Source organism: Hemicordylus capensis, chromosome 8 (genome assembly GCF_027244095.1).
Source record: "Hemicordylus capensis ecotype Gifberg chromosome 8, rHemCap1.1.pri, whole genome shotgun sequence".
Taxonomy (NCBI): Eukaryota; Metazoa; Chordata; class Lepidosauria; order Squamata; family Cordylidae; genus Hemicordylus; species Hemicordylus capensis.
In genome coordinates, this window is record NC_069664.1 from 1,468,253 (window position 1) to 1,484,325 (window position 16,073).

General features: G+C 49.2%; 1 protein-coding gene across 1 annotated transcript in view; it reads right to left on the reverse strand.

Moving 5' to 3' along the window:
• Positions 1-8,339: 8,339 nt before the first annotated feature.
• The window catches only part of LOC128333521 (tetraspanin-15-like), a 114,944-nt gene continuing 107,210 nt past the window's right edge, over positions 8,340-16,073 (reverse strand). The window contains exon 8 of the mRNA XM_053269019.1: positions 8,340-9,113. Within this exon, the coding sequence (XP_053124994.1) occupies positions 8,883-9,113 (231 nt within the window). The 3' untranslated portion in view covers positions 8,340-8,882. The remainder of the gene's footprint in view (positions 9,114-16,073) is intronic.

Below are 16,073 nucleotides of genomic sequence, written 5' to 3' on the forward strand. Positions count from 1 at the left end.
TCCCAGAATCCCCAAGCAAAGGCCATTGCAGCTGGAGATTCTGGGAGTTGTAGTCAACAACATCTGGGAATCCCTGTTAGAGGGAACACTGATCTCTAGGCAGTGTACAAAATTTAAAATATTTAAATTGCACGGGTTTATGCTGCAGGAGAGTAGACTTCAGTCAGCTATTAGGGCAGGGGGGTCTCCAACTCGGGTCCCCAGATGTGACTGGCCTACAACTTCCATCATTCCCAGCCACAACGGCCTTGGGGAGTAGGCCTGTGCATGAACACAAAAAGTTGGGATCAGGAGTGGCCCAATCTAATCCAACCCTGTCGGTTCAGAGTCCTTTGGGTCGGGACAGGGGTTGGGGTCAGAGTCGGACAAACTCTAAAACATATTTTTAAAATAATCGTGAATATTCACTGTGAACCTGAAAGAAAAATTATTCTCACACCAGGGAGTCACAGGGAAGTGACGTAACACCAGACAATTGCAGAAGAAACCTGGAAATCAACTGCTTCTGAGTGAATGGGCTAAAAAACTTGGAAAAAACTTTTTTTTAAAAAATGAGATGCACATGAAGATGGGTCCCCCACCACCAAATAGTTGTGATCACTTTAAAAAGAAAAAAGAAAAAAAGAGTGGACTCCTGCTGCCATTTGGAGCTCTGGAAAGCTCTGGGGGGTTTTTTGTGAAAGGGGTTGGAGAAGTCTGATCCAAAGTGGGCTGGCCAAGCTCAAGTTCAGACTCTCTCCAAACCCCTCCAGGTTTCAGGAACATCGGACCATGCCCGATTTTGCACAGGCCTAGATGGGAGTTGTAGACCAACAAGATCTGGGGATCCAAGGGTGAGAACACCTCTTAGGAGAGGAAACTTCCTAACAGCAGGAGCAGTTTGACCCATGGAATCAATTATCAGAGGGGTGGGCATGCTCCCCCTAACTGGAGGACTTCAAGCTATTATTATTTATTCAATTTCTATACAGCCCCTCCAAAAATGGCTCAGGGCGGTTTACACAGAGAAATTACAAATAAATTAGATGGATCTCTGTCCCCAAAGGGCTCACAATCTAAAAAGAAACATAAGATAGACACCAGCAACAGTCACTGGCGGTCCTGTGCTGGAGGTGGATAGGGCCAGTTACTCTCTCCCTGCTCAATAAAGAGAATCACCAGCCTGCAGGCAGTGCGGCCTTTGGGGGCGGGGGGGGGGGAGAGGAGCAACCCAAGCTGCTTCCTGGGGTGGCCCAGAGTGAGTGGTGGTGTAGTGCACAGAGTGTGCCAGCCACCTGTACCCACGGGGTACAGGGTTTTGTTGTTTTGTTTTGTTGTTTCTGAGGTGTTCTGAGTGTAGATTCTCTGGTAGCAAATGAGAGTGGATTCATGGTTTGTCATTGAAAGTCTCATATGCTACCAAAGAATCTACACTCAGAACACCTCAGAAACAACAAAACCCAGTACCCCATGGGTTAGCAACCCATGGGGGTGGTTGGCACCCTCTGTGTACTACACCACCACTCGCTCTGGGCCACCCCAGTGCCCCCCAAGTGGAGTTATGGGGCTGCTGAAACCTCCATTATTCCCTATGGAGAAAAACCTTAAAGACGCGTAAACGTCAACAAATCACAAAAAATCAGCCCGTTGCCCAATTCCTTTAGAATCTGGGTGGTGGCAGGCACCCATTGGGGCACTACCACCCAACTCCACCCCACCCTTCCACCCCAGATGCCTCCTTTCTGCCCAGAATCTGCCCCAAAGAACAACATAACAGCACACACAACAACAACAACAACAACTGCAGAGTTTTGCAAAGAACCAGGTTTCCAAAGCAAGCATAATATCACACAGATGCAGCAGAGCAGACTAGGCCCGAGGTCCAACAACAGTGCCCTGCCTTGACCCTCCCTCAAGCACAAGCAAAAGAGACACAGTCAGCAACATCTGTGGCACCCGGCCAACATTCTACCCGTGGAGCAGCAAGGCTCGGCCTGGGCCCCGCATCTGGCACCTACACAAGTTGAAAGAGTGATGAACTGACGACAACAACGATGGCACACAATTTTTTGGCACATTTCTGCAATGGATCAGAGCCTGTGGCATGAGCTGAGCACTGAGCACAATCTATGTAGATGCAAGCTATCTTTGAATAAAAATGCTGACAACTCACAATATGACCCAATCTTCATTGCAAAAACAACAAGACAGTCAAGAGAAAGTGAACCTGTCCTTTGCCCACACCCATGAGCTCTCTCAAAAGTTACATTAGACACACAATTGCATTTTGGGGTTGCATTGCAATGCATACTGCATGGTGGGGGGACAAGAACAATAGTAATAGCATACCTCTGTGTGTGTGCACGTGTATGTGCTCTGCGAAAGGGTTAGTGGGTTTAGGGGTAAAAATTTGGCTGCCACCTCAGAATGCTGTGTGTGCTCTCTAAGTCTGCGTGAGACAGACATTTGTGAGGGTAGCACCAGCAACAAGCTCCTCCTTGGCAACAGCTGTTTGGGGTGGGGGCAGGGGCAGGGGGTGCCTGTGTGCTTCAGTCACAGTCCTTCCAAGGGTGGAAAAAAGCAAAGCAAAGTCTCAGACAACAAACATTAAACATAGACAAGTGAACGCCAAGCCACATTTGAAAAGAGAAATGCACGAACAACAGCTCACCATCCTGATCACATCACCAGCATCCCATGATCACATTGACACAGTCATCATTTCCATCTCAGCATCAATTCAAAATAGTCAATGAAAACTCCCCCCCCCCCAGGGACCGGTGGGCAGGGCGGCCAGGTGGATCTGTCTGGACTGCCAACTGCCTCCACCTCTGCAGCCACAGGAAGATCTTCTTCCCTGGCAAGAAGGGGTGCCCACCCCCCTCCCTGCTGCCTGGACGCAGGCCCTGGCATAGGGCCAGGTAGACCACTAGAGAAGTCCAGCCTGTGTGCCAAAGCAGGGCTGGGGGTGACTTGGGGAGGAAGCCCCTCTTGCCGCCCTCGACCACAACCAGCAGGGGAAAAGGGCCTCCCCTCCTCGTCCCCTTCACCCTCCCTCTGTCTGCCATTCCAGCCATCTGTTGGTTTGGGGGCTTCCTTTTAAAACCCTGACTTTTTAAAAAAAGCTGGTTTGGGGAAGGATGGCATGGGGTGGGGGCGAGGGGCAGAGTGGGTGGGGTTGTCTCAGGGGGCAGGGGGCACCCAAAGGCCCAGAACAGGGGCGGTGCTGCTGAGGCCATCAGCAGGAGAGTGCCAATGCGGCTGCGGGCAGGGCAGTCCTTTTTCAGGCTGGCACTCAGCCAGGAGAACAACCGTCAGAGAAAGTCGATTCTGTGGCTAGAACTTAGCAGTTACAATGTATCCAAGTGTAGTAGGAGGACAGGTGGATTGATGCAACAAATGTCAATATCAATAGGAAACAAGCAGCCCCAGAAGATACAATGTAACTTGTGTGGTGTGGGCCTGCAAACACACAAGCAACATTTTAATTCACAAATTATGGGCAGAGAGAGAACTGGGGCGGCGGGGTGTGTGTGTGTGTGTGTGCAGGATGGCTTCCTTTTTTAAAAAAACAACACAAAGTGCAGAGCCGAGCTTGCTGAATTAATTTATTTTGATGCTTGTAGCACTGGTGGAAGACAGGCTCCTTCTCTTTAAAAAAAAATGCAGGTGCAAAAAAAAAATATTTGGAAGGGGGGAAAAGAAGAATTATTTTTTTAAAACACTAGGCTACGCTACCCTCTAAACCACCTAGCTAATGGGGATCCCTAAAGTTACACAGATTGAACCTCTATTTAAAACCTATTCTAAATATCACACAACTTTTTAAATTCAGTTAAAACCCCAAACCCCAAATACACAATTCATTGGGGCGATTCTCACGACCAACAAAAATTGGGCTAGGAGAGCCTAGCCCAATTTTTGTTGGTCGTCAGAACCACCGGGCTCACAGCCGAGCCCGGTGGTTCTGGAGTGGCTAACCCGCTCGAGAACCCCTGCTAAAAAGCTGGTTTGCGGAGCGAGTGCTCCAGCAAACCTGCTTTTTAGGCTCGTGAGTAGCCGCGGTGCGGCTTCACGCCATGCCTACTGATGAGTAGACCCCAGGCCGGGAAGCGAAAAGCCACCTCCCGGCTCGGGGGTATGCCCTGCGCAGTCACACAGGGCATACTGGGGCTTGTGGGGGCCGCATGGCCCCCGCTCCTCCCACCCCCCTGCTGACTCCGTCACGGAGCCGGCCATTGTGTGGGCAGCCGATCCAGCCGCCCAGGGCTCCCTGCCCGCTCGTGAGCTTAGCCCGCTCTTCCCACTCACTGGTAAAAACTGGGTCTCACTGATCGTGAGACCCGGTCCATTGTGTGTGTGTAATGGTGTTGTGTGTGTGTGTGTGTGTGTGTGTTAAAGTATAAATGGCTGGGCCACTCTCACTCAGTCGAAGGCTTCTCCAAATGCTGGGTCTCTGTAGTCCACACTTCTGAGGGCCCCGCCAGTCTGTCTTCCTTCCTTTTCAGATGGGGCAGCCTCTCTGGAAAATTGGTCACAGGTGGGGCTGGTGTGGGGCTGGGGCTGGTGTGGCTGGAAGCTGCTTGCACACAGGCAGGCAGCAGTGATGATCTTCTCAGCAGCAGGAAGACGTTTTTAAGAAATCAGAGGGAGAAAATCTTTTCTTCCAATTCTCTCCAAAAAAGCAGGAGAGAACGGCACAGGCTGAGGCAGCTTAAAAAGTGGAGAAAAGAATTCTCCTCCTTCTCTCCCAATCTAGTTCCCCCCCCCCTCAAAAAAGGGGCAAAGGCTGGGAAACTAAATCAATGAAGGAGAAAAGGGAGGCAAGCTGGGAGCCAGCGAGGCTGAGCAATGGCGTTGCAATGCTATAGCAGCAGTAGTAGCAATGCTGGGTAAACGGAGGCAATGATGGATGATGGAGGGCAGCAAGGCTGAGCAATCAGGCAATAGAGCTCTCTCTTCTCCCACACGAGGCAGCAGAAAGGAAGAAAACGGCTACTGCTGGCCCTTTAAATGCCCTCCTGTGCAAAACCTCTCCGAAAATCCCCCCACCCTTGCCCTCCCTGGCCAATGGGGGTTAATTTTGCCCCTGCATAGCCAAATATGGGCATCTTTGGTGCAGATCAATGGTCAATGGCGGGGCTGAAAGGCGGCGGGAAAGGCAGGCTGAAAGGCGGGAAATTCAAACTGATGTCAAACTCTAAAATGGAGGAGGAGAAAGAAGCAGAAGCACTTGATCGATTTCAAAATGGAGGTCCGAAATGACAAAAGCTTCGGAGCTGAAACAGGGGCGATTCATTTCAGCTCCAAAACATTTTGGGTGGGCTATCGGGTGATTCATTTCGGCAATGAATCATCTGAAACGGGCTGTTTTAGGTACAGATCATTTTGTACCTGAAATGTTTCACACATCCCTACCCTCCAGCTCAAAAATTCTAGGACACTTCCTTGCTATTCGCTGAAATGAAGGCAGCCCATTGGTCCACTGGAGTCCCAGCTCCAACAGAGCCTCTTGGCCTTGACTGCCTCTCTCAGGAGCCATCCCTTGGCTGCAGAGTATGGGACTTCAAACAGGCAGTTCCCAGGCCTGAAGCCCGTCAGAGCTCCTAGAGTTTTGAGTTTTTATAATTCTCAATTTTTAGCTTTTAAAATAACTTTTAATTTGAAATGTAATACTGATGGTGGTTTTTAGCCTGACTTTAAATTTGTTTACTTAATTTGGTTAATTTTATTACTTTTATTGCAGATTATATCTATTTTATTGTTGTATATTGTATCTATTTGTATATTGTATTCTGTATTTTATTGATGTATAATGTATCTGTTTTATCTTTCTTTATATATATTTCTCAAAGACATATCCGTGGCTAATCCCATGTGTGGCAGCTCGTGCAAGAGTTCGGAGAGTTGCCAGGTAGGCACGGGTAGGAGGGAAGAAAATGGTGGCAATAGCAGCAGCCAGCAGGGGGCACCAAAAGCAGCAAAGGGGACAGGTGGAAGGAGGCGGCGGGGACAGCCAGGCAGCCGGGCAGGATGGGCTGGGGGGAGGGGGAAGGAGGAGGCAGCAACAGGTGGGAGGGAGACAAAATGGCGATGGTGGGTGAGGCAACAGGTGACAAACTAGAGGCGCAGATGATCTGTGCCCAGCCCAGCCAATTGTATCTATTTTATTATCTATTTTATTGTTACTGCCCTGAGCAGTAGTGTACTGGGGGGGTGGGGTATAAATATTTTAAGTAAGTAAAATAGAGTCAGAATCTCTACTGTCCCCCGCCTCCAGTGGGGATCTCTTACACGGCAGCATTTACTCAGCCTCCAGGCTTTGTGTCGGCCTCTGTTGATGGAAGCTTGCCACTGGAGTCTTCCTGCCCTGATCAGACTTTGCCTTGGTATCAAGGTCCCTCTGCCTGGTGAACATCTCTTTGCTCTTTGTCCAGACTGGAGAAAGAGTGTGTTTCCTGGCCTGTTTGCGTGACTCCTGCCTCTTCTGGCAACTGACTGCTGATCCAGCTTGACCTTTGGTGTGGCTTTGACTCCTGGCTTCTGTCTTGGCCTTCTGATACTTGGCTCTAACCCTCAGCTTGTTCCTGACTCTCGGCTCCTGACTGCCCACCTGGCTCGACTCCTGGTATATGCCTGACTCTCCTGGTCCTAGCATTGGACTTGCGACCCCTAGTGGCCACTGTCCATGGCTCTGCTTCTCAGACTCTGCTGCCTCTCGGCCAGATCTCACCTGATGCACTCCTTCCATCCGTGAACAGCCATTGAAGGGCAAGAGGCTTCTGGTCAGTCTGGGCCCAGCCAGGGGCGAGTCGGGCCATCTCTCAGGGTCCTTGTTGGATTCCTGGGGCTCCTAATTGCCTGGTTCATCCTCATTGCTGGGTCCTACGCCCTGCACCTTGGCAGCAGCTGCTGAGAATTTGCCTGGCTCTCCCCCTGTAGGCTCAGAATCCTCACTGTTGCTCAAGGTTGAGGCCATGATGGAAACCTGGCAAGGGCCCCACGAGTGAGCTCCCCTCCTCTCTGGTGGTACGAGCAGTGGATGATCCTTGCACAGACAAAGGCACCCAACGCCCACACAGCACAAAGACAAGCTGCATGTCTTGTGCAGATACCATTCTCTCAGCGATGCTGCCTCATGGATAATGCAGTCAGCGTCTGCATACATAAATGCAACATGATTGTGAATTAATCATGCATGCTGGAGGCATCCAACAATTGCATGACTACGAGGCAGGCGATTGTGGCAGAGTGATTCACCGCTCTGGAGTCAGGGCTGTACTTGGGAAGAGTGCAGGAGAGCAGTTTCATGCATATCCAGGAGGCTCGAGTCTGGGCGCATGGCTATTCCCAGGACAACCTGGCGAATCCACACCTGGGCTATGTGTGAGCCTTGGGGGTTCTTCCCTTCTCCTCTGAACAGCCTTACCCTTGAAATCCATCCACAGAAATGATTCCTGTATAAAGTCATATCTGGTAAGGTATGAAATCCACACTGAATGATTTATGCCGTTCTGCACCATGCATTATACATCAAGGGGCAGAGAGAGGCAAATAAACGACATCAAAGTGCTGTGAATGAGGCTGTTTCCGCCTGACAAGGTGCAGAGCTAGCAGGAGAGCCGTCAGACAAAACAAGGTGGAAACTTCCAGGGGAGGAAGGTCTCCGGAAAGATCAGATGGAGACTCATAAATAAGTATGAGGCCATTTTAAGAGAGTCATATATACACTGTCAAGTCTGGTAAGGGTGAGTTGAGTCCTTAATCATTTCTGTCCAAGATTAAGCCCTTAAAAGGAAAACAATCTTACTGCACTGGATATATGTATAATTTATATAGCACTTTAATATGTCATGTGCGCTTTCACCTGACAGAAACCTTGTAAGGTATGCTATTTACTGGAATAATGGGCTATCCCAAGGCCAAAGTCAAAGGAGGCAGGGGTGGAACTCGAGTTCAGGTCTCCCCAGACTATGTTCAACTATTTCTCATAAGAGGTAATACATAAGAGCAGCCCTGCTGGGTCAGGCCCAAGGCAGCCCATCTAGTCCAGCCTCTTGTTTCCCACAGCGGCCCCCACCAGCTGCCTCTGGGGAGCCCACAGGCAAGGAGTGAGTGGGGCAGGCCCTCCCTCCTGCTGTTGCTCCCCTGCAGTAACTGGGATCCGGAGGCACCTTGCCTCCGAGGCTGGAGGTGGCCCATGGCTACCAGACTAGCAGCCAGTGATAGACGTGTGGATCAGAGAGGAAACATTTTAATATTTCAGGGAGGGTGCCAAAAGGGACAACTTGCATGCCATTTCTGGTCTAACACTTCTGCGACAGGTTCCATGAAACAGACAAAAACAAGATTATGTTTTCTTTCAAATCCATCACGTTTATTTGCAAAAGAGAGACATATACAAAGACGTGTGGAATTCCAAAAATCAAAGCACTTTTCTCTCAGGTCACATATTGGCCCTGAAACGTTAATGCACATTGCACACATGAGCACAAGTGCACTAGGTCCAGCACACAGCACCACCAGGCAGCTGCTGGAGCCCCAGGGCCCTGGCGGGGCCCATTGCTGATGCTGATCCTCAGCCCTTGCTGTAATGCTCTTCTGGTGGGGGGGGGCGACACAAGAGCTGCCAGAGGACAAAAAAGACCAACAGGTGTGGCCATGAAAGGACTCCGGTGTGTCTTCTCATGGCCCTTATGGAGCCCACTGGAGGGCTCCTCAAAGCAACACACTGCTCACCCCTTTGGCATTCCAAAGACAAAACACTCTTGCTGACACCCTCTCTTGCTCTGCTAGACAGAAACGGGGAAAAACCCACTTCACACTTGGCTGTCCTGCATCTTTGGATGCACTAAGCACTGGCTGGTCTCTTGGACGTTGATTCTTCAGGCAACCTGAGAATGTCACACTTTGCTCTGGCAGATGGCGTCGTCTCCCGCATTGTCATCTTTATCATAGACTGGGAGGTAGCCGCCTTCTCGGGGCAAGCACAAGCAGCAGCCAGCCCCAGAGAGGTCCAGAGTGGCAAAGTTGAAGTCGCTTGTGTCCAGGCTCCTGAAATCCACAGTGTCCTGCCTGGAATAAATGTCATTGAGCTTCTGCCAGTAGAGCCAGGCCATCACCAAGCCAATTGCCTGCAAGAAGAGATGGAGAACTGGTTAAAGGGGAGGCTTCACCATGTCATTCTCGCCACCTCCTTTTGTTTGTTTTGAGCGATGGCCAGCGATTCCCATATGCAGCAACGTCCGGCACAAATGACTGTCAGCCCCCCAGGAAATAGCTTTGAGACTGATCAGGATGGGAAAAGGGCCTGCAGGGAAAGTTCAGAGAAATTAAGATTACCTCCATCATTTCCGAGTTGGTCCTCAATGGTCCAGTATAGCAGCAGAGGTCAAAAATAATGTGCTCAACAGGTCCATTTCTGAATGTCCTTGGATGCTAACTTCCTTAGCACCAGTGGGCATTAGGAAGCTGACCCCCCGCCCCCCCCATCCCCAGCTCTTCCTGCTCTGCCTCCTTAAAAGCTCCAGTAGTTTCTGCTGGACAGATTCCTCTTAAAACATGTCCTGTAAAGCCATAATTGCACTACTGAAGAGATCACTGTGTCGGGATGCCACGTTGCCTGGTCGCTTGGGTGGCCCTGTGGAGCCTGGAGAAGGGCGTGGCATCCCTCCTGTGGGGCTTCGTTCCCTTTAGGGGGCAGCGGGGATGAGAAGGGCCCAGGCTGGTCAGATCCCAGTGGGGTTGAGAGGGCAAGGCAGGGGGAGCTGCAGGAAACAGGTCTAGGGAGACAGCTAGGTTGGGTGGGGCAGGAAACCGGAAGCCAGGTCAGGAAGGGGGCAGAGCTGGAAGTCGACTTGAAGCCCTGTCCGCTCTGCACGGGGGTATTTAAAGACAAGGCAGCTGATGAGGAGGGGAGCCAGGCGCTCTCCAGGAGAGGGAACTGGCTGGATGCAGCAAGCCAGGAGGAGGACTCAGTAGGGATGTGCAAGGGCCTCCAAACATGTTCAAACACGGGGCTGGTTCGAAGTTTGATGCCAGGGGATGGGGTGCCACTTTAAGGGCAGGGGAGGGTGCACTTACCCCTCCCGCCGCTTTCCCCCTGCCGGCGCTTGTTACCGGTAAAAACCTTTGGGGCAGCAGCGTACCTCCCTGCCGCCCCTTCCCTCTCCTTGGCTAGAAGTGGACAGAAGTCCCAGGTGCGCATGCGCATGTCGCATGCGTGCACATGCACGTGAGATGGGCACACACGTGATGTGAGCACGTGCATCTTCTGAAAGATGGACGCACCATTATGTTTCTATGCCCCCTTTTCTGGGGTTAGTCCTGGGGGGGAAATCTTTTGCAGAGTGCCAGCAACCTCAAGATTTATTTCCTTCAAATAAGTATTCTGCACAGGCTAGGAATTCTGCTTGAGGAGCGCTCATTTTTTCCTTAAAGATTTGTTCATTTTTAAATAGTCAGTCAATGAGATACAAAAAAGCTCAGTTTATAATAAGACATTCAACAGAAAAGAAATCCCCATGATAACCGTGACCAAGAATAGCACAGTTTATGGTCCAGTCTCTTGAGGAGCGGTACAGGGCTGCCCACATCTTCAAGCAGTGAGAACCCCAAGCTAAAAGATATGCAGAGCATACATCCGGCAGAGCATACGTCCGACATAAATCCGACTGTGTTCAGTGGTGCTCAGCACTGCACATAGGACTGCAGGCTTTGTTTCCTTCGTAAGAGAGATATGTGGCATCTTTGCAAGGTTCGCCTTATTTCAAAACAGAGAAGTAGGACACAAATGGAAGCAAGCAGATGTTTATGAACAGGCAGCCAAACCACAGATCCTGCCTCAGATGGCCCACTCTGTTAGGAAGGCCCAAGCAGACAATAACTGGATGGACAAGCATTAGTATTTCCTGTGATTCTAGCCACAGCCACACCACCACCACAGCCTTGAAATTGCCTCTACATTGTCCCCGACCAGGAGATAGATGGATATTGTCACAGATGAATATAGAGCTGTTTTCCCCTTCATTTGCAAAATGGGCTTATTTCTAAATTCTGATTTCACCTGGCATTTTCCTTGATCATGGGCCCAATGTGAGCAGCAGAAAATGCATCCCGTTCTTGTTAAAATAAGCAGATACAAGTTGTTAGCTAGAGAACAGATGCTGATGATAAATACTAATCGTAATGGCATTAATCAACACCATCCTGTGTTCACTGAGAACAGCAGGCATTCTGGCAAAATCAGGGAAGTTGCTTATTAACTCCTTGCATCCCGCATATCGCAGCTTCTTTGCAGAGAAAAGGTTTGGATCAACTTCAGTGGCAGCTAAATATGCAATGATGGCTTTTTGCGGGGAGCGTAATACACTGGAGCAAAGTCTTACTGGCACTCAGGGTAGGTCTGTTCATGCTTTGTTTCTCATCCTGCAGCAGCCTGTGGTCAAACAGGTTGTTCTTTAAAAATAGTCAAAACCTGAGATGTCAGTGAGACCAGAGAAGCAAGCGTGCACACGATTCTGCCACACATCTTTAAGGCAACAGAAAACTACAGGCCTAGTTCAGACATGACGTACTTCCTTTGACCTCTTCTCTTCCTTCACATGTAAGGATCAGAAATTAAGCACTTTCACTTTTGAATAAACTACAATTTCATTTTATGTCCAAGTTGGTGGGGGGAGGGGGGAGGGTAGAGAATGTGTTAAATCAAAGCATGCTGGACACACCAATCCTAGCAGATGACCCATCTGCAGACTCTTCCCTGAACTCAGAAGCTTGCTCAGAATGATGCTACATCATAGCTGTATTCAGATGTTGTGTCATATGCGCATTCTGGTGTCTGCACACACATTCCTGTTTTTGTGAAAATGGAGCCCTTTCGGTCATTAAAAAGTGGGGTGCTCTAGGCAAGCACAGGGTCCGGAGAGGGCACACTGGAGCCCTGCTCTCGTGCCGCTGTGCTCAGAAAACTCGCCCACTGCCCACCAAGGTTCCTGCTATTTTTTCCCCATCAGTGAACAGAATGAGTTTTGTTCTGGGCAGCAGCATCAAGGCAGTGTACGCACATGTGCATTATTATGTGCCATGATAGATTACCCCCCCACCACACACACACACCCACACACACACCCACATGTGATAAATATGAAAGGAAAGAAGTGCATTTTACAATTCTAATCTATCTATAAAATTGGGTTGTTACTCTCTATCACTTCACAGTCATTATTTTATTATTTATTTGATTTCTATATCGCCCTTCCAAAAATGGCTCAGGGTGGTTTAAGTACTAAGTCACTGAACATAGTGGTTAACTGCCTTTTAAATTTGCATTCAAATGCAAACCAGGGCAGACCCCACTTAGCAAAGGGAACAATTCCTGTGTGCTACCACAAAACCAGCTTTCTTCTTTTCTGCAGGTTAAACAAGATGAACATTCCTCTACTAAAGTATAGGCCAAACACTCCCCACTCTTTCCTTCAGGAATGCCATCCATGCGTATGCACACGCGCACCCCCACCTTGTTCTATTAAAACAGTGATTAGCAGCACCCAATGAAACTTCATAGTTAAAAGGGTCAAAATTGCAAATAACTAAATCTATGCATATAACAATCAAAACCAGATTAAAACAGAAAATAAGAGTGTTTATTTCCAAATCTAAAGTCGTGATCAGGCAGATACCATTTTCTATCATTCACAATAAAAAATGTAAGTCATTTTATGCAATCAAATTCAGCATTATTTTCCTTGCTTTAGCTATATGTTATGTAGATATGAGTGCAGCAGCCTTGCCAAATTCTGTGCCATATTAGAGTCCCTTCTCTGTCTGTACCAAACAACAACAGGCCCCAAACTGGATTCCTTTCTGGGCGCAGTCCCCCTTGAAGGAGAGAGGAGTCCTTTCATTCCTCCTTCACGTGCAAACAGGTCAGAAGGGTATGGCATGGGAGGACGGACTCTTCTGTCCAGCTAGGCAGTCTCTGCTGGTTCCCCCTTCCCAGATTACCTGTTGCTGCCCCATAATTAGAGAGCAAGAATGGATGGAGTTGGTGCAAGTGAAGTTGGCCTGGGGAGTCAGGAGGAGCACAGCTCTCCAGCATCCTTAATTCCAGCAAGAGGTCAGCTATTCTCAAAACAACTAGAAACAGCTCGACTGGACTGGGGGCCGGTGTGGTGGGGAAGCGGGGAAGAAGGGGGGCACCTCAAAATGTCTTTCAGAGAGTGGAAGAAGCTTTTCCAATGCCTTACCTACATAGCAGGGATGTCTAGTTTTTACAAGCAGCTGCACAGTCTGTGTCAAGTGCCACCTTTCCCCTTCTTCTTCCCCTCACTGCCCAATACCAGTTCGGGGGGATGCCGCCTTTCTTTTCCCCATCGCCGCACTGACACAAAACCCTAGCCCTCCACCCAGCTGTCCCCCCTCCTACGGCCACCTTTCCCCTGCTGCCACAACCATGGCTCTTTGGGGAAAATCAGCTCTATCACAAATGGCGACGGGTGCACGTGTGCACCCTGACACCATTATGGAGGAGCCTGCGTGCCTGTTGCCATTTTCAGTAGGGACCTTGCTGTGGCCAGAGTGGGAGAAGAGGTTCTCTTGCTTGCACGAGAGAGCTGATTCTCCTGCTCTGGCCAGGCAAGAGCCAACGTGGCAGAGGGGGCATGGAAAGCCAACAAAAGCAGCAGCTGCCACAGTGCAGGGTTGTGTGGCTGCTGAAAACAGCTGAGGGGGTGCTAGAATTTTGGGCACGCAGTTGCACACCTTAGAGGCAACAGCAGCCCCCCCCACTGTGTTTGCCTGGGGGAGGCTTGCTGGGCTCCATCGCTGGCTGCTTCTGTCGGGCTGTTTCAACACGCCCACTGCAGTTGAGTGGATTATCATTTGTTTGCCTTCCCTGCTGGGGCGGTGTTTTTATATGTCTGCGCGCAGCTTCTCTAGTAAGCTGCATAAATTGGGCTTTGTTTACAGAAGTGGTTTTGCTCTCCTTTTAATGGAACTTTTAAACTGTTTTGATCATCATTGATAGAGAAGCAGGATAAAAATTCTTTGAAAGAAAATGATACATGATTTGCTGCCTTTTCAGCAGATTCCCAATGACGATGTTTCATGCCGGCCGAAATGCAGATTCAGCCTGGGAGGATGGCAGCTTATTGGCTTCACAACTTCGTTTCATCTGGGAATTGCAGTAGTCAACGGCAGCAACGCAGCATACTCCAAGCCTGTGCTGTTCTTTAATTGGCTGGCAAGCTGGTTTCCTGCGAGAGGCTCAGGTAATAATAAAGCCTCATAAATAGGCTTGAAGAGTGTCCCAGATAAGAAATCAAGAAGCCTCTGGAGGAATATTGTTGGACAGAAAATCATCAATAAGCAATTTCACTGTTTATATAAAAGCCTCATCCACAAACAAAGATGACTCGTTTTCGAGAGGGGGTTCGAAGCTTGGGAATATCCGTTTGAACTGGCAGAGAGGCAGGGAAACGCTCAGACATGGAACTCATTGCCGTGGTTCAATAAGAAGCCTTTGCCACCAGGGAAGAGCTGATTAAAATCAAAAGCCTGGGTGAACAAATATGTCTGCAGTGCCTTCTTAAAAGTTGCCAGAGATGGGGAGCTCTTACTACATCAGGGAGTGCATTCCAAAGCCCAGTTAAGGTTGTGTTAATGTCCTTAGAGTATAGCCAGTGACTTGCAAAACTGATTCATGCATAGGACTGTGTAGGGTTGTCCTAGAATGAGTTCCTGGAAAGGATCAGGAGATCCTTTTCCTTTTCAGTTAATCCAAAAAAAGGAGAACCCTCCTCCTAATACAACCTCCAGAGGCATTCCAGCTGTTGGACTACAACTCCTATCATCTTTGGTTGCAATAAATTGCAGCTGGGGATGCTGGCTGTTGTAGTCCAGCAACAGCTGAAGAGCCTCAGGTTGGCTAGCCTTGTAATGCTGTGAACACCAACCTGCCTACAAACTGCAAGTGAAAGAAGGATGTGGGAGTCCTCCTTGGTTTACTCCCCAGAGAATTGCTAAAATAAAACAAATTGTGTTTTTCTTAAACCTTTTGGGATTAAAAGGCTGGGTATATTTTTAAGGATTTAAAGAAAAAAAGAATTGAGGACCTCTAATTTATTTATTTGTTATGAAGGAGAACTACCACTTCTTGGGCCTTGGTGTGACCAGCACGGTCCTGACTAGGAACTGCACTCCTTGAAGCTGCGACTTGAGCCTCGTAAGTGTACACAGAATCTGTTCATGCTGGTTGGGAAATCAGCCTCTAGATAGGTCAGCAGGGTATCAGGACAGCAAGCAGTCCCAGTCCCAATCAGGAAGCGAGGTGGTGGTGGTGGTGGTGGTGAGAAGGTCTTTCAGGACCCTGGACAGAGCCCAGGGAGCCAACTGGCCTGGTGTGCAGGAGAGCTCAGCTGTTTGCAGCCTTTTCTGCTCCCTGGGCCTGACTAGCCCTGCAACTCTGACAAAGAATATCTATACATCACTTTTCAACAAAATTCTCAAAGCGGTTTTCATGGGGAAAAAACAAACAAGGTGGTTCCCTGTCCCAAAAGGGCTCACCATCTAAAATGAAATTCTTCTCCCTCTCTCATAAGCCACTGCAGGGATGCTGTGCTGGGGCTGGATAGGGCCAGTTGCTCTCCCCCTGCTCAATGTAAGCTCCAAAGGTGCCTCTTGGCTCAGTCAGCAGGGGCTCTGCCCACTTGATGAGCAGTTTAGCTCCTTCGGCGGGTATTCTCTGGCTCTCCACCATTGTCTCGCCAGGATTTCTCACAGGGCCCATTGCCTGCAATGATGAGCTGGCTCAGTGCAGAATGAGGCCCCCAGGGGTGAACCCTGGCTGTCAAGATGCCTATGATTAGCGTGTATGACTCTGAACCACCAGACACATCATGGAGGACATTTCCGATGCTTCGGCTTCATACAGCCCAATTATATAATTAATGGATAATTACTCAGTGGACAATAAATCAATTGCATGGTTCATGGGCTTCGGTCACAAGATGCAATGACAGCTAGAACCTATGATGCCTTTAAAAGGGGACTAGAAAGATGAACAGGAAGCAGGCAGGTCTAACCCTGGCTCTCAG